Genomic DNA, 17,484 nt, shown 5'->3' with positions numbered 1-17,484 from the left:
AAAATTCTAAGTTATTAATTAATGTAAAAAAAGTTGGGTACATAAGTATTACAGCCGAAATTCTTAAATACAATTCTGTAATTAAATCAATCTTCGAGCACGGCTGAGACCAGCTTGGCAAAGATTTGTAACATATGAGAAGTGATTGGACAGCATATTATATCTCTAGATATACGGTTAATGACATATAATATGTTGGCCATGTGTATAAGCTGGAACTTTAAGGTGGTAGGTAGTATAAGCTCAAAACAATTTATTTTAAACATGGTTTAAAATGCCATTTTATAGCGTAATTAAATTGGAGCAAATCGTAGCTACAGTATTTTATTCATGAAGGCGTTTAAATTAAATGAAACTTCGTGTGCAGACTGGTGTTTTGTTTATATTTGAAATCACATTCAAATTCTGTATAATAAACATATAGGGTTAATCTTAATCAAATTACATAACTTATCAGTCTTACGATCGTTTTTGTTGAAAATTATTCAACTTCAAACGTGCTTTTGTTAATCTTCTTCTCAATATTTTATTCAATTCAAACCGAGCACGAAATGCTAGCATTCATTTATGAAATATTACACCATTTGAAATTTATATATTTAATTATTCTTGGTCGATGTAAAAATTGTCCAATGCTTCCTAATCTGCTTTGTCGCGATATTACTTGCCCAAGTCTTCGTAAAGCTCTAAGTGAGCTTTGCTGTTGGTAAGTCTGCAAAGGAAGTTATTCATGAAAACCCCAACGATTAAATTATAGTTCAGTTATTTGTTTTTTTAATTCTTTTTTTTTTTTTTTTTTGTTTTCTTTTATAAGGTTGCACTTTAATTTCATTATGTCAGTAGACTAATTCATCTATTTATATGCTAATAATTAAAATATATTTCATAAAAGTAATACAGGCAGCAAAGAATTTATGTTTCGAAATTTTTTACTCGAAATTGAATTTTAAAACCTTGTTAAAATACGCATATACTCCGCTTTGAAGGGCGTGAGCATTTACTGTACTGTACATATATAGTTTTATATATTTATTTAAAACGTATATTTCAAGATATAAATATATAAATATCTATTATGTTCTCTTTGCTAAGGTTCTGCATGTTTGGATGCATGTTCTTTAAAGAGCGTAGCTCGAAACATTATATGAAAAACAGAAATGATAAAAAATAATACAAATTCCAAATACTAACCAACTGCTACTTTGGTTGTAAATGCATACAAAACTAAACGTTGGCCTAATTTACGTATTTATAAAAACTAACTTTAGCATATAGTATATGCTATACAAGTCATGCATTCTGTTCTGGAAATTGAGCACATATTGTATTGGAAAAGGTATTTGATTAGGTTGTTTACTTTACACTGTTAGCTTCGACACGCAAATGCCGAAATGCCAGGCATTTAGATGCATGCGAGCATTTTGTTAACAACAAAGGTTAGCCAACTGCTATATAATTTACTATTAACTATAAATTATAAAATAAAAGCCAAGTTAGATGAGGTGGCTTGCGTTTATAAGCATATCCGTTTATATTTGTGTACGTGTGTCAATAGGGCGAAAATACGGGCTTTGCTGTCTCGTCATCGATTGGGAGATCTTGATTATTAACGCCGTTTGTTCACGCGCTCTATATACTTAGTTTTGTTGAGCGCACGATTTCCAGCATTGGGATCCATCATCCGTTTCCAATCGGTCTGCCCAACAACAAAGCCAATTGCACGCATCTTTTTCTGTGCGCGCTTCTCCTCAATGTCCGCCCAGCGCACCTAAAACGTTTGTAATAATTTGAGTAAAATTCGTATAGTATAGTTGGATTGTATGTACTTACGCGTTTCTTGCCATCAGCACTGCCAGTAGGCGGTTCCCATTCATCCAATTGCAAATAGTCGGCCATGCTTGCGGTCTTGCGCTTTTGCATTAGCCGCTTTGTGCCATCGAGACGTGCTGAAAGAATAATTTAACGGATATTAGGCATAAGTGGGAAATGACTGCTTTTAACTTGACGGCACTTACCCAAATTTTCCTCCGTGGTATCATTTTCCCACTTGCTTTTCAGAAAGCCGCACTATACACAACCAACACACATGTCAAAAAAAAATTTGTACAATAAAATAATATTGAGACAGCAAATGTAATACACAAACAGGCACAGCACACAGCACAGGCCCCAAAAGAAGAAGATTGTGCCCACAATGGTGCAAACTAAACCATTATATTGTTGAATGGTCTGAGACTTACATCGTTGGCAGCATCGGCGCTGTTGCTGTCCTCATCCTCGGCGTCGTCAGCGGCAACGGTGGCAGCCACGGCAGCGGACTCCTCACTATTGGCATTATCATCCTGAAATGAATAAGCCGCAATAAATCAACAGGGGTTTGCTTGACTAGCCTTTCTTTTGCCATTTACTTAGGTACTTAATTCATATTATTTGCAATTCGATCAAATTTGATTCGATTGATATATTGGTAGAACGCAATGCTAATTCTATTATTGATCAGATGTACAGTTTGATAATTGTGGTGCCGTTTATAAGCATATATTCAAGGCATACAGCTACATAAATTTGTATGGACAACAGAATTTATGTACGTATTTATGCAATATATGCATATAATAAACACACATATGCATATATATATTGTTGAGATATAAATACATGTATATAGGAGTAGCACATACAATGCATTCGCAAATAAAGTTAAGTAATTGAGAGATGCTTAGATTAGAGTTGTCATGGACAGTTGCTTAAGTATGGCATTGCCAACTAAATTATACTCGTGCTTAGAAACTACAGCTGTTCGAATATATAATTAAACTATACAGTTATAAAGTATATATAAACTATGCAGTGTGCGCAGCCTCGCACCGTCAGTGTCATACACACTGTCAGCCCCAATGCCACACTCACACACACACACCTATTCACACACAAACACACACTAAAATCACTGTAGGCCAGCCAACTGGACTGTGCCTAGGCAGTGAAATGCCTTAAGCGCATTTGTGCCTGGAGCAGTGGCTGTGAGTCGTGGTTGGGCCATGGGCTGCATTAAAGCATAGTTACCGTTGCCATATTCTCAACATCTTCCATTTCAACGACATTCTCCAGCAGAGACGACACATCCAGCTTAATGTAGTGCAATGGCGTTGTACACCAATTGTCTAGAACAGCACGTATGTCTTCTTCGCTGCGTTGATGACTGTTGCGGCCCAAGCACGTCTCCACATCACAGTGCATGTCAACTATGTAGGGCTGTCAGAAGAAATAATGGGTTCAATCAGCATCAAATTGAGCGAGACAGCATGATAGAGCGGGTGAGCGAAAAGACGTATATATAGAGAGAAAGAGAAAGGCCTGCGTACCACAAAATTGGAGTCTTTCGCATGACAGTAGAACTCGTTGAGTGTACGCAGAGAGTTGTTGTTGCAGTCGACAATTATAAAATCGTAGAGATTATCGCTTAGCGTCTTCTTATACGATTTAATCAAATATTGCATATAAGTATCTTCCATAGCATCATCATACTCATAGAGTAGCTCCTTTTTCGGTATCTGCAATAATAAAAGTATATGTTTTTTAAGCAAAGCATTTATATTTATATTCATCTGCTGGGCCACGCTCACCTTTTTGCCAGACTTGGGACACTTCTCCTCATAGTCATTCTCAATTATGAAATAATCATCGACGCTGAGTATGCGGGGACTGGCACCGCCCATTTCCACCTCCTTATCTTTGATTAAACGTGCCACATAGGACTTGCCGCAGCCTGGCGGTCCGCGTAATATTATACAAATGCGCTTAGGACGAGATAGGCGACCCGGCGGTAGGAGCACCTCGTCAATGGATATTGTATTGCGGTTCTCATTAGTGGGTACGCTCATCTCCAAGTGAAGCGCATCTGCCTGCTCGGGTATCTGTTGATTAGCCGCAGCGGTAGAGGGAAACAAAGCGGCTGGTGGATCGCCCAGCATGCGACGTTGCGGGTTGGCCGGAAAGGCTTTGCGTGGCTGCTCCTGCTGCTTATGTTGCTGTTGTTGAATTGTGGCATTGATCTGCTTGTTAAACTTTGGAGGCGGCGGCGGTGATTCCGATTGCGATGCATCCGCCAAATTACTGTGTATTTATGGATTCTGATTAGCAAACAGGGTATATAAAAACATCAATGAAACCTACTCCTCGCCATCGGATATGTCTTCGAGATCATCTGATTTACCAGCTGCCCGCTGATGGTCATTCAACTAATTGGATATATGGTAGATACATATGTTTATCTATTAGGGCAAGTTGCAGGTCGGTTAGCAAGCTACGTACCTCGTCGCCGAGCATTAATGACTGCTGATTTTGTGGCAGCTGTTGCGACTGCTGTTCCTGCAACAGGCGCTGCCGATTCTTATTCTTCTTTTTGTTTTTCTTCCTATTGTTAGAACTATTACTGGGATTGCGATTCATGGGTCCCGCGCCTGGTCCAGAGGTTAACGATGCACTACGCGATGCATGTCCATAGTCAAATGTAACACCAGGTCTAAACTCCGGCAGAGGTGCAGGGCCCGGGCCTGGTCCACCGGCCATACGATTGGAAGCGCTATCAGCCGACTTGTGTCCATAGTCAATAACCTTGGCGGCGGTGTTGCTGCTGTTCTGATAATCAAACACTTGGACTGGACGATAGACGGGCTCGTTGGGACGGATATTGCCGATGTGCTCCGCGCTGCAACGTTGCGTGACGCAGTGGCGAGTTTGTTTTTTTGGTATCAATTGTTTAACATTTTTGTCAATTATTTTGTTATTGTTTTATTTTTGTTTTTGTTTTTTTTTTTGTTTTTGCATAGATATTTTTTTTGCGATTTTGTTGTTTATTTGTTGTATTTTAATTGGTTTATGTTTTTAATATTAAACCAGAAAGAAACACTTAAACTTGTACATATATATTGCTATGTTCATGGGGCAAGCAATTTTGGCTACAAGCTATTTACATAACAGGTCAAGGTACTTGGGTCGAATGACAAATTGGGAGTACATAAGACTTGTTCACTTAGCACTGTATACAGAAGAAGAAGCATGCTGCAAATCAACGGGGCGTGGCGGGCGGGACGGGGCCCGGCGACCCTGGATCAAGGCCATGGACTGTGTCCAGGGCATAGGACATTCTGGACAAGTGCAAAATTTTTCATGTTTTTGTTTTTTGGGTAATTTATAGAACGGATATCATCGGCATACCGAAGTGAACATATCCTTTAGAATGATTATGTAGCAAGTACATGATCTGAGCAACAACAAAATTATAGTATATTTAGAAGGAAGCCAAATTCTTCAGCAGCGCCGAAGCTTGCACAGCTTCTTATTCGTTTCTGTTCCATGAATTGACTCTCATAAGACGTATTCCACGGCCTTAAAATATCTACTACTTATATGAATTTCAAGCTCCAAACACAGAAAACGAGATAATCTTAAGCAATTTTGATTTTTTATATAATATGATAGATAGATATAAAAGATAGATAAACAGACAGGCTCTCAAAGCATGTGATTCAAACGGAGTTTTATTAATATGCACAGACAGACTTGGTTTTTATTTGATCAATTTATTTCTTTAAACAGACAAAGTTATACTCGTTTTCCTGACTTTATCCTGGCAGAAGGAGAAAGACACCTCGCAACCCATTCATTTCCTTAATTGCTCTGCAGATCGGACAACATTATCATATGACTGACATTGTAGTTGAGTTTTCCTGATATCCTGATATCCCTCACACAAAGATTGACCAAAGACGGACAACTCTATTTTAAGGCTACAATGGCAACGATAGGTCAAATGTTAGGCTTAATAAACATGGTGACTAAGATTATATTGTATCGCATGACGCTCTATGGCTTTGGGGATATTTGTTCTTCGGCAATCCGAAGATAACTCTTGGTATGCCGAAATATTTTGTCAATTACACCCAAGTGTTACTGTGCATAAATTAAGAGAAAACAGCTTTATCAATTAAAAGTTGATATATACATATATATACATATATATCAAGTAAATACAAAAGAAGTTTAATTTTGTTTACTCTCCAAATATAAGTGTATGGATAAAGCTTACATGACTAAGACAACAATGCTTCGAGTGGGAATTTTATAAATTCTTTCGGTTATTTCTCAAGTTCTCAACATATGAATTTGAACATTAGAAATTTCAGATATCAAAAAGCATTTAGCATCATGGTGGGGGGGCACATCTTTTGGGGCAACAGGGCAAAAATGCTTTTATGATGGGGTGTGTCACTATATAGAATAAACTCATAAGTCGGAACTAAATACCAATATGCTCACTTGCTACTAAACATTCTCTACCCAAAAGAAGTATGCTAAAGTTGTAGAAACTAGCGGACGAACTTTCCTAAATGGAATATCGGACTGTATAACATACAATTGGAAATTGCAGACAACATCTAAAGCTAACTTAAGTTGATGCCAGGAATAAAACAACAACAAAACTGGCGTGTGTATATGTATGTATGTATGTGAGTCCCTTTAGTTAATTAAATATTGAAATGCACGCAAGCATATTATTTGATACTTAAAATCCATTTATTCATCATCGTATTCCATGTATTTTGTTTTTTATCTCCGTGTAGATGTGCAAAGTTATATGAATATATAATTTTTATAATTATTATTATTTATGCTATTACATAATATTTTGCAAGACCCAAGCTTCGATTCTGTTGCGTCGACGATTTTCTAAACTTGAAACATGAAGATGGAAACTCTCACAAATTCCCCATACAAAATATATAACAAAAATCATTTCAATTTAATGCAACTAAATTCGTTGTTTTTACATTAAAAACACTACAAAGCAAGTAAAAAAAAAATTTAATTTTGATGAAATTTTAGCTAAATTCTCAGAACTTAAAAATTATTTAAGAACATTTATGATATACATATGCAGAGATATTGACGTTAAGTTTGAGGATGAACTTGAGAGATTTATTGAAGGCCCACTTGACGTATGCATGTGTGTGTGTGTATTTTTGTGTGTGTATATGTTTGTGTGTGTGTATGTTTGTGTGTGTGTATGTTTGTGTGTGTGTATGTTTGTGTGTGTGTGTGTGTGTGTTTGTGTGTGTGTGTTTGTGTGTGTATGTTTGTGTGTTTGTATGTTTGTGTCTGTTTATCCTCTGTTGCCTTGTCGCAGGATCTAACTGTAAAAATTGGTTCAGATTGGATTTTAGAAGGGCACGTATCTAAACAGTGCATTTTTCTACTCCAATTAGCTCGACCTGGGTCCGCGCTGCTGCTGCCCGTGTCTATAGCTCCTGTTCGAGGGGTCACCCCCACCGCGGAAGGATCGGCCGCTATACAGACAGTTCGCAATTTAAACAAATATATATCATTTGCGTTTTAGGTGTTTTTTTTATATATATGTTTTTAAATATATTTTTGTGTTTGAAAAAATTGTGTATGTAGCAGTCATTCAATTGATGCGCCATTGGGAATGAATCAAGGGACATCGGAGCAATGCCAGTTGATATTTATATCATTTTTGTAAGTTTAAGTTTAATTTTTTTTTTTTTTTTTTTTTTTTTTTTGTATTTTGTGATTTTAATTTGTATTTTATTTTTATATATTTTGGGGTGCATAAAAGTAGAAGAGAAAAAGAGAAAACGGGTAAGGAATCGAAATTCCAGCATTAACGACGAGATCAACAAAATGCCTGCACATGTAAACTACAAACATAGAAACGTATACGAGCACAGTTAGGGGTTTAATCGGGTCGGTCTAGTTGTGATTGAAGCGATATATCTCAATTATTTGTTTTGGTTAGCTCATTCGAGAATCGAGTTTAATCGAAAAGCGCTCGGAACTGAGATTTTTCACTAGCATTCAAAATGTGTATTATTTTTACTAACTAGTGCAGAAGTAATGTCGCATATTTTACACAATTCGTATCAAGGATTTTGAGGAAGATAACATGACTTAGATTTGCAGTTTCCAATTTAGGGATTTTAATGACATGGGTAGAAACATTCGGAAGGTAAGCAAAATATTTGACAAAGACTTGCATAGTATTTAAAATTCGTTTAAACAAAGTAAAATCGGGCTTGATATTAAATATGACAAAAGTTTTCATGGGGCAACAAACATTAAGCCGGAAAACTCGGTTAGTTTGTATCCCAAAATACGGCTCAAATTTGTTTTTCTTTATAAGGGAAACAAACTTTCCTTTTTATATCAAATTTCCATTTTAAACGGATATCCAGTAAGAGTTTGAACTAAACTTCGTTGCGTGAAATGCCTCATATAAAAGCACAACTAAATGTTTTCCTAAGGCTTATAGCAATTTCCATTGTATTCTAACTAATTTATTAGATTTTACCCACAAACATAGAATGCACATATATCTATATATATTTCAGTCTGTTGAGATTCGACACGGATAACTTTGACTTTTTAAAGCGGACATTAGCAAGAGCATAGACTTCTGTTTTGATTTTGCGAGCTAACGTCTTATAGGTTTATGTTTTTCTTAGCTTTAGAAAAAGTTTTGAAATTCTATGTATTTAGGAGAACAGGCACAATATATACACAATATATGAAATATTTCCATTTAGATCATTGAGACAAGTAATTCATTTCATTCATTTTTTTGTGTACTATGTTTTGAACTCGAGTTTGAAGCCATCTGAACGAATAGTCAACTGTTGTCCATTCAACTTTGGAACCCAACCTTTCACCATGCATGGATTCTCCGTATTTATATTCATAAATATCTGCCAACCAGTCGAAAATGTAACCCATACAACCTTGTTAAGCCCCTGAAGTATAGAAACTATAAAATACATCTCCAATAAATTTAATATACAAATGAGTTTGAGGTCGATCGGATAAAAAGCAAAACAATCTTAAGATTCCGTCTTGTTCACTTGGAAGCATGCAGCTCCTTGGCTCAAACGGTTCGTTCACTAATCGGACAGCTCTATATATATATATATATGTACATATATATATGCATATTTATATACTATCTCCTCGTATCACTTATAAACTCAATATAACTAGATATCACATATTAAATTATCATCATATATTTGAAGACTTGTATAGGTTACGCAGGACCCGCTCGAGGCGGAAGTCGAGTTCACCCGTATGCCCATTGTTCTATTGTGTTGTCTGATAGTATCAGACGTGTGATACTAGATATAATAATAAAAAATAGTATTATGGTCGATTCTTAAGCTTAACTCTTATATTAGGCTGACAGGTTGAAGGTTTGTTGCAAAAGGAATAATCAAACCACGACTTAAATGCTGAAACGCATCAAAGGGAATAAGTTCCCACGTTAAGCTCCTAACTATATCAAAATCCCAAAAGTTCAGAGCGGGGATTGAGTAGTACTCGGGTACTAGTTCACGGACAAACTGATTGGTTTATGTTTTGTTTGCTTCTCATTTGTTTTTGTTGATATTCAGACGGAAACTTAAACTGGCAAGGGTTCTCCCTGGTGGTCGTTATTTGATCAAATCCATTTAATTTTGTATAGACACAAATAAAAAGAGCAAATAGAAAGAGAAAGAAATAGAGAGAGAGAGAGGGAGAGAGACATACGATTAAACACGGTTTATGACACATACCCATCATTCCAAGGCTTGTTGTTGTCGTTGTTTCCCGCGTTGCCGAAGTTGTTTCTCTGCTGTCCGAAGTTTTTGTGTCCTTTGCCACGTGATCCAAAGCCGTGTCCATCATCAAAGCTGGGTGCAGGCGGTCCACCATTGCGTCTGAACGGATTATCGTTAAAAGAGTTGTTGTTGGGGCCATTGAAATTCATATTATTGGGACCCGGACCGGGTCGAAAGTTGCGATCGTTTGGATTATTAGGCCCTGGACCAAAGTTGCGCTCATTTGAATGATTAGGTCCGGGGCCAAAGTTCCGATCAAAGGGTACAGGTGAATTCGGTCCACCGGGTCCGCCAAATGGCCCGGGACCGACGAAGTTTGGTCCTGGTCCAGGTCCGTTCGGGCCGCAGAAATTTGGACGAAACGGACCCGAGCCAGGACCATTGCCACCAGGTCCATTGCCACGGAAATTGGGTCCGAAATTTGGTCCACGATCGTTTGGCCCTGGTCCCTTGAAATTGGGATTGTTGGGTCCAGGGGGACCAAAATTACGTCCGAACGGTCCATTGGGTCCAGGGCCGCCGCCAAATGGGCCCGGACTCCGGCCTGGTCCCAAGCCCTGACGCCCAAAATTGGGACCACCGAAATTGGGTCCATTTAGCGGACCATTTGGTCCGCCTGGGCCACTAAAATCTGTAAAATTCGGTCCCATAACCTGGCCACCACCAGGTCCAAATGGCGGACCGATGGGCCCGTTCGGGCCAAAGCCATGTGGGGGTCTTTGATCGGGTCCAAAATCGCCGCGAATGCCACCATCATTGATGGCTGGACCAGGACCTAAGCCGGGACCAAAGCTACCAGCAGGGCCATCGTTCGACATGTTAACGAAGTCTGGATCCTGGGGACCACCTTTCTGGTGATTCTTCTTGCGCTGCCACTCGGCAAAGGACAGGGCACGGCCGTCATTGACGTCATTAGCGCCGTCATTGCTGTTGCTGTTGTTGCTTTTGCTGCTGTTGTTGGCATGCTCAGATCGCTCATTGGACTTCTGTTCCTGGTCCTGCTGTTGTTCCCGTTCACGACCCTGCGCCTGGGCCAAAGCCTGCGACAAGTTGTTCATAAACTCGGGATCTTTGAGCGCATTGGTCACATTATCTGGCAGTGCTTCGCTGACAGCCGCCAGCTTTTCCGACTCGCTGCCGGTGCGTTCTAGTGGCTTGTCAACGACCACATCGAACAGCGATGGTATCTTCTTGTTATTATCCACGCCCTTCCCTGACTGGGATGCTTCGGGCGGGGCAGCAGCTGTTCCGTCGGCAACCAAATCGAGACCTGGTATGCCATCACTCTTTTTAAATATGTTCTTCATGGGCGTATCAACCGCAGACTCTGTCTCCGTGTCCTTCTGTCCTTCGTCAACATCATCGTCATCATCATCCAGGGAGATTATCAATATCTTCTCCTGCTTGGTCTGTTTGGCAGGGTTCGATGGGCTTGCCACAACATCGGTTTTACGCTTGCCGAGTGCACTGCTTACAATTGGAGTTGTATTCACATCTTGCGTCGGCTTCTGTGAAAATTTACTCTGGCTGGCCGCCGGTTGTTGCAAATTTGGTTCTTGATTCGGTTTTGATAACGATTGTTGAAGTGCTGGAGTCTTTTGGGGCATTTGGGGCTCCTTGCTAGGGAATGGCCCTGGTTGCTGCTGCTTTAAGTCCTTTGTTTGTGGTTCTCGTTCTGGTTCTGGCGAATAGTAATGAGAATCATCTTCATCTGAGCCGTGCGGCGACTCTTCTTGTTTCTTTATTTCGCGTATTGTTACTGGTTCTGGCGAATAGTAATGAGAATCATCTTGATCTGAGCTGTGAGACGGCTCTTGTTGCTTCTTTATTTCGGGGCCTTGGTTCTCCTTCACGTTTTCCTCATCAGAATAGCCTTCACCCTCCTCATAGTCGCCATAGCGAGCGCCGCCAGTCTGTTGTTGCTGATAAAATTGTGGTGATGGTTGTTGTCGATTTGTTTGTGGCCCTTGTTGCTGCCGCTGCGACTGCGGCTGCTGTGGTTGTTGTTGTTGCTGTGGATTCTGTATTTGGCGTCTGCGTCGCATTTGCTCACGACGCTCGGCAATGCGACGTCGCTGTTTCTCAAACTCCTCCTCATAGCGTCGATATTCATCGCGATCCGGATGATTGGCATTGGCACGCTTCCAATCTTCGAATTGTTTCTCCCACTGATTGAACAGTTGATCAAAGCTGGCCTCGTCCAAGTCAGGTGCACGCTGCTGCTGCGGTTGGTTCTGCTTACCCTGTTGTTGCTGGTTAAAGTTAGGCGCATTTGGGCGATTGTAGCCGGAGTCGTTGAAGTTATTGTTACTATTCGGCGGAGGGCCAAAGTTACCTCCGCCTTGATGCGGCCGATTTGGTTCCCAGCGGCCGCTGCGCCGATTGTTGTTATTGTTGTTGTTGCCAAAATTACCAGGACCAAAAGTATCATTTGATCCTTGGCCAGGGCCATTATTGCCAAAGTTTCCGCCGTAATTGCCACTCGGTCCACCAAAGTTGCCCGAATTACAAGGTCCCGGTCCCAATCCCGGTCCTGCGGCATCATTATCATAACTACCCGAACCGGGGCCCATTCCAGAGTTCAGGCCACCGCGAGACGCGCCAGCATTATCGCCGCCATAGGGACCTGGCTGTGCAGGGTTAAATGGATTGCTGCGATTCATGTTGTTGCTGTTATTGCCAGGGGGCGTGTTCTGCCAGTTACGTCGGTTGGCAAATTGATTGGGCTTATTGGCGCCTTGTTGAACATTGCTGTTGTTGTTGCCATTCCCGGAGTCATTGCCCTGCCAGCGATTGTTGCGCCCTGGTCCTTGTTGTTGCTGTCCCACATCTGGCGGTGGCCCATCCCAGCGAGGCCGCTGATCCGCTTCATTTATATTGCCTCTATCAGTGCCCTTGTTCGGTGGTCCTTTTGACCATGGAGCATCCATTTGATTTGCCGACGATGACGACGGCGGTGGCTGTTGCATAAACGAAGGCGGCGGCTGCTGTAAATTTGGAAACATGCTCGAGTCACCAGGATTGGGCGCCTGATTATAGCCAACGGGTGGCATTTGATTGAATCTGCCCGGCGGTTGTTGGTGCTGCCATTGATTTAGCGGCGGTTGTTGCTGGTGATGCATCGGTTGCTGCTGCTGCTGTTGTTGAGGATGTTGCTGGTAGACTTGCGGCGGCGGCGGTGGCGGCTGATTGTACATCTGGGGCTGTGCCATTATTTTACCAGGCATCTGACTCTGCGAATGCGGTTGCATTTGTGGCGCCGCTGGCTGCATCTGAGGCTGTGGAAAGTATGTCTGTGGTGGTGGTTGTGCCTGCTGCACTGGCATCTGTGGACCCATTTGGGCTGGCGGATAAACGGGACCAATAGCAGGCACAACCGATGCCACTGGCGCTGCGACAGGGCCCACATTGGGTACTACAGGCGCTGCGACCGGTGCAGGCGCCACAGTTGGCACAGTGTTAGCAGCTGCCGCGGCGGCCATTTCCCGCTTGTACTGTTGCCAACCATAAAATCATTTGATTACTAATTGGAAAGGTTAACAACGAGCACAACTTACCTGTTCTCCATACTGTGCATGCCACTTGGCGTACTCCTGTTGGTATGTCTGCCACTGCTGCCAGTGCTGCTGCAATGCATACTGCTGTTCCGGCGTCATCGCCGCGTACTGAGCGGCCGTGTATTGTTCATACGGATTGGTAGTAGATTGGCCAACCCCAGCGCCCATGTAGGTGCCGGTAGCACCTGCAGCCGTAGCAGCATTCGAAACAGCGGCTGCGGCTGGTGTATTATCGACTGGCGGTGGCGGTGGTGGCGCATCGGGCAGTGGAGGCGGCACTGCCGGTTGAGGTGGCGGCGCAGCCATTGGCGCAGCTGGCACCACAGCTGGCACCGCAGCGACTGGCCATTGATTCCACATTGGCGATAGTTAAAAATTTACGTTCTATATTGCAATTCTCTGATAGTCACACGCGAATAGTAATTGTTTTAAATTGTAATTGCAGTCTGATTATTAATTTACTTACTTTTAAGGTTGCTTTGGCGCGGTTTTATATAATTTGTGCGGTTTGGAACATTGACAAGAAAACCAAAACCGAATATAAAGAAAAGAGCACGCACTTACTTCGCCATTTTTGGCTTGAAAACTAGAGATGAACTTTGAGAGGGATGTTTATATCGTATCGCTGATACAATACTGCTTGTTCTTGCCTATCGTTGCAATTAAATGCGATAACAGTAAGAGATGGACTAGCATCAGAGAATTATAATAGGTTACGCGCCACAACATTGTCGATAGATTTGGAATATTTATCTGTGCTGACATGTGTCGTCAAGAGTGCATAGGTTTGCTCCTATATATTATTTTCAAAGGCACAACAACTGCAGTGCAATTGTTCATTGTGTAAAGCTCATAGCCTGTCATGCCTTACCCCACTAAAACAATTAGTATAAATATTTTAGTATTGATCATTATCACATGTTGGTTTGCTTATTGATATTTATGACGTAGTTCACCAAAGCGAAACGATATGTGTATCCACTGAACTACTACCTTGTAGTTTGAATAGTGCATGGTCCCAACACGTGCACAAATAAAAATTGTTTTTTATTCTTAGTCCGTGCCTACAAATATACATGAACGAGTTAAAATGAGTACAAGTAGCACGAAAATCAAATATCTTGTAGCAGATACAACAGCGTTTATTAATGCAGTGCCACTGAATGTAAGTGCATGCATTTTACACAATTTTTTGTTTTTTTTTTTTATGTTTGATTGTTTATAGGAATATGCGGACAATGTGTTAACCGTGCCTGAGGTGGTTGCTGAGGTGCGCAATAAACGCCAAATACGCCGACTTTGTGTGCTGCCATTTGATCTGCAGGTGCGAGAGCCGCGCCCAGAAAGTGTAAAACACTGCGTGGAGTTTGCCAAGAAGACTGGCGACTATGCAAGCTTATCCGGCATTGATTTAAAGGTGATTTCGCTCACGTATGAACTGGAGGCGGACACACTGGGCACCGAGCATCTGCGCACCGAACCAGTCGTCTCGCAGGTAATTGCCTCCAAGGAGCAACCAGAGGAGATGCAGGATGTTAATAACAAGCGTCTGGTAGGCTGGTACATGCCCGAAGGCAACGAAGACGATGAGGAAGCAGAAGAAGATGAGGAGGACGATGCCAATGAGGCAGTCGACGACAATGAACGGCAGCTTGAAAAAAGCAGTGATCATGTGGACCATATTAAGGAAGCCATTGAAGCGCAGCTGCAGGGCAAACAGATACCGAGTCCAGACAGCAAACAGACAGGCGACAATGACGAGAACGAGGACGAGGACGACGATCTGACACAGGAGGAGCTGGATAAGCTATTTGAGAAACTGAAATGTGCGCCATCCGCAGACGAAGAACGGGCAACTTGCGATCTTTTAGTGGCGGAGCCAAAAGAGGAAGACGAAGAGGAGCAGCCAATCTGCAATAATAACGACGCCGCCGACGACGACGTTGGCGACGATGGCTGGATAACGCATTCAAACATCAAGAAGGCCAAAAAAGCGCTCGAGGGCAAAGTGGAAACAGATATTGTGCCGCCAGTGGCGTGCATGACCACAGATTATGCGCTACAAAATGTGCTAAAACAGCTGAATCTTCAACTGGCCGCGCTCAATGGACGCATTATCAAGCAGCTGCGCACCTACATACTGCGCTGTTACGCCTGCTTCAAAACGACGAGCATCATGACCAAGGTGTTCTGTCCGAACTGCGGCAACAAGACGCTGAAACGCGTGGCCGTCAGCCTGGACGAGAATGGTAAACAGGTGATACACATAAACACAAGACGTCCCCTTTCGTCCAAGTATAAGAACCAGAGTCTGCCACGCTTCCATGGCGGCAAGCATTCGCGCAATCCCATTCTGTTTGAGGATCAGCCCATGCCGCGCCAGATGCCGTCACGCGTGGCCAAAACAAAGACAAATGCCCTGGATGATGATTATATTGCCGGCTTCTCACCGTTTGTGATGCGTGACGTGGACTCAAAATCAGCAATGCTGCGCTCCAAGGGCAACCTAAAGGAGTGGGCGCGCAATAACAACTTCGAGGAAGATCGCAGACGCAAGAATTACAACCGCTTGTATAAATAGTACGGAATGTTATACTACATGTGTATATGCCACAAACATATATGTTATAATAAATAAATAATAAAATCTAAAAATAAAATATTCCAAAGTTAAATTTCTTTAAATGGAAGCGAGGAAGCTAGCTGGCTATAAGAATACCAGGCTTATATGCCGGGTAACCGGGTATAAACTCAGACTGTCTGCTGCAACAGAAGAAATCTATGCCAAGTTGCATCAGCATATCTACAAAACAAAACCAATTTGCATAGAAACCGACAAACATATTGAATTAACTATATCGTTGGACTTTTGAACTGGTCAGCGATATCTCTTCAATGCAATACACAATATAATACCCTCTGTACATACAGGCTGATTCGATGCACGGTTTCCACTCCATAGTGTTCCCCTTGAGAGAAAGAGAGAGAGAGATAACGTATGTTAGGGAAAATATGAAGTTGCGATCAATTTGGAACAGACTTTAAATGGGTAACAAGTTCATTATGTTTTTTTTTTTTTTTTACATGGCCTTTAATTTAAATGGATCAGATCCGTTTAGAAAATATTCACAGCTCGAGGCACAACTCGTTACCCGGATAGGCAGGCAGATTCAGCTCGTACTTGCGCTGCAGAGCTGGCGGCACAAAGCGTCCGCCTAAAAAGTGATGCTTGCCCTTAAAGTGTTTAGCACACAGCTTGGGCGCCGTCAGTGAGATGAGCAGCGTTGGCTCTAGGTCACAATCGTTCAGCTTGCCCTGCTCCACATCCCAGCCACTGGGTATGTCCACACTATACAAATTCAATGGAGTAGTTTAGTAGGCGGATAAATGAATGGTTAATGCGCTGCATTCGCACCTGGCTATGGGCAGCTTTGTTTGCTGCAGCAGCTCCACCACCGACACAAAGTCGGCGCGCACCGGCGGCTTGAAGCTAAAGCCGAATAGTGCATCCACGATTAAATCATAACGATCGGCAGCTTCCTCCAGGCGAGGACATTCGGTTATGCTGCAAATCTCCATGCGCTGGCACTGATGTGACAGATTCTCGTAAAGCGGCTTTGGCGTTGGCTTTGGATAATATATGGCGGGTGTGTAGCCCATTAATGCCAGATGGCGAGCACAGACCAGGCCGTCGCCACCATTATTGCCTGGTCCGCAGCAGACAAGTACACGGGCAAAGTCCTTCGCCGGAAAGCATTTGGCCACGGCGTGAGCACAGCTGAGACCGGCTAGTTCCATTAGCTGATCCACACTGAACTTGTACTCATTGAAGAGCTCCAGGTCCACATTAATGGCCTCACTTTGATTTAAGTATTTCAGCATGCCCCTGTCCTTGTTGTTGCTGCAATGACAGAATTCGTTGCGTTGTGTTTGTTGTATTATTTGTTTTGATTTTGCGATGTTTGCCGAAATGAGATGAAATCGGGTTCGCAGTGAGGAGCCAATTGCCAAGCGGCCCAACTTGGCAAGTTGCAGTTGCATGGGCCAAAAAGCCATATGCAAGACTTTTGGAAATTGAGTATTTAGTTCAAAAACTGGGAAACATAAATAAAAGATTTCTTTTTTACTTTTTGTCTTTTGTGTGTAAAATTTATTTGCTTATCCTATCAGTTGAAGCAAATGGATATTTCAACTCTTACTTGTGTCTGGTCACACTTGAGTAGACCGCCATTTTTTAAACATGCGCTAGCCAGCAC

The 17,484-nt window shown here is 42.1% G+C and overlaps 3 protein-coding genes across 8 annotated transcripts; 1 reads left to right on the top strand and 2 right to left on the bottom strand.

The window, feature by feature from the left end:
- Nucleotides 1-429: 429 nt before the first annotated feature.
- Nucleotides 430-13,776, bottom strand: LOC115766292 (putative uncharacterized protein DDB_G0271606). Of its 5 annotated transcripts, XM_030710160.1 has the most exons (12): nucleotides 13,695-13,776; nucleotides 13,229-13,627; nucleotides 9,627-13,165; nucleotides 4,315-4,711; nucleotides 4,177-4,241; nucleotides 3,627-4,116; nucleotides 3,366-3,554; nucleotides 3,067-3,255; nucleotides 2,241-2,342; nucleotides 2,016-2,067; nucleotides 1,831-1,946; nucleotides 1,499-1,768 (listed from the first exon to the last, which is right to left on the bottom strand). In XM_030710160.1, the coding sequence occupies exons 2-12, from the start codon at nucleotides 13,586-13,588 to the stop codon at nucleotides 1,607-1,609; spliced, it is 5,661 nt and encodes a 1,886-aa protein (XP_030566020.1). In that variant the 5' UTR covers nucleotides 13,589-13,627; nucleotides 13,695-13,776; the 3' UTR covers nucleotides 1,499-1,606. The 5 variants fall into 5 exon arrangements, with proteins under 5 accessions (XP_030566022.1, XP_030566023.1, XP_030566020.1 ...); XM_030710162.1 differs by lacking the exons at nucleotides 1,499-1,768; nucleotides 1,831-1,946; nucleotides 2,016-2,067 and adding an exon at nucleotides 430-712; XM_030710164.1 differs by lacking the exons at nucleotides 1,499-1,768; nucleotides 3,067-3,255; nucleotides 3,366-3,554; ... (1 more) ...; nucleotides 4,177-4,241; nucleotides 4,315-4,711 and having other exon boundaries at nucleotides 1,864-1,946.
- Nucleotides 13,777-14,255: 479 nt separating this feature from the next.
- On the top strand, nucleotides 14,256-15,870 carry LOC115766277 (RNA-binding protein NOB1). The gene is made up of 2 exons (XM_030710145.1): nucleotides 14,256-14,393; nucleotides 14,454-15,870. Exons 1-2 carry the CDS (start codon nucleotides 14,319-14,321, stop codon nucleotides 15,807-15,809), a joined length of 1,431 nt encoding a protein of 476 aa, XP_030566005.1. The 5' UTR covers nucleotides 14,256-14,318; the 3' UTR covers nucleotides 15,810-15,870.
- A 420-nt stretch (nucleotides 15,871-16,290) lies between these two features.
- Nucleotides 16,291-17,474, bottom strand: LOC115766314 (NAD(P)H-hydrate epimerase). Of its 2 annotated transcripts, XM_030710197.1 has the most exons (3): nucleotides 17,428-17,474; nucleotides 16,644-17,129; nucleotides 16,291-16,577 (listed from the first exon to the last, which is right to left on the bottom strand). In XM_030710197.1, exons 1-3 carry the CDS (start codon nucleotides 17,457-17,459, stop codon nucleotides 16,355-16,357), a joined length of 741 nt encoding a protein of 246 aa, XP_030566057.1. In that variant the 5' UTR covers nucleotides 17,460-17,474; the 3' UTR covers nucleotides 16,291-16,354. The 2 variants fall into 2 exon arrangements, with proteins under 2 accessions (XP_030566057.1, XP_030566056.1); XM_030710196.1 differs by lacking the exon at nucleotides 17,428-17,474 and having other exon boundaries at nucleotides 16,644-17,348.
- Between the last annotated feature and the right edge of the window lie 10 nt (nucleotides 17,475-17,484).

The sequence above is a fragment of the Drosophila novamexicana genome, unplaced genomic scaffold (genome assembly GCF_003285875.2).
Source record: "Drosophila novamexicana strain 15010-1031.04,08,12 unplaced genomic scaffold, DnovRS2.1 tig00001089-arrow-arrow-pilon, whole genome shotgun sequence".
In the NCBI taxonomy this organism is placed as follows: domain Eukaryota; kingdom Metazoa; phylum Arthropoda; class Insecta; order Diptera; family Drosophilidae; genus Drosophila; species Drosophila novamexicana.
This window is presented reverse-complemented; position numbering and strand designations above follow the sequence as displayed.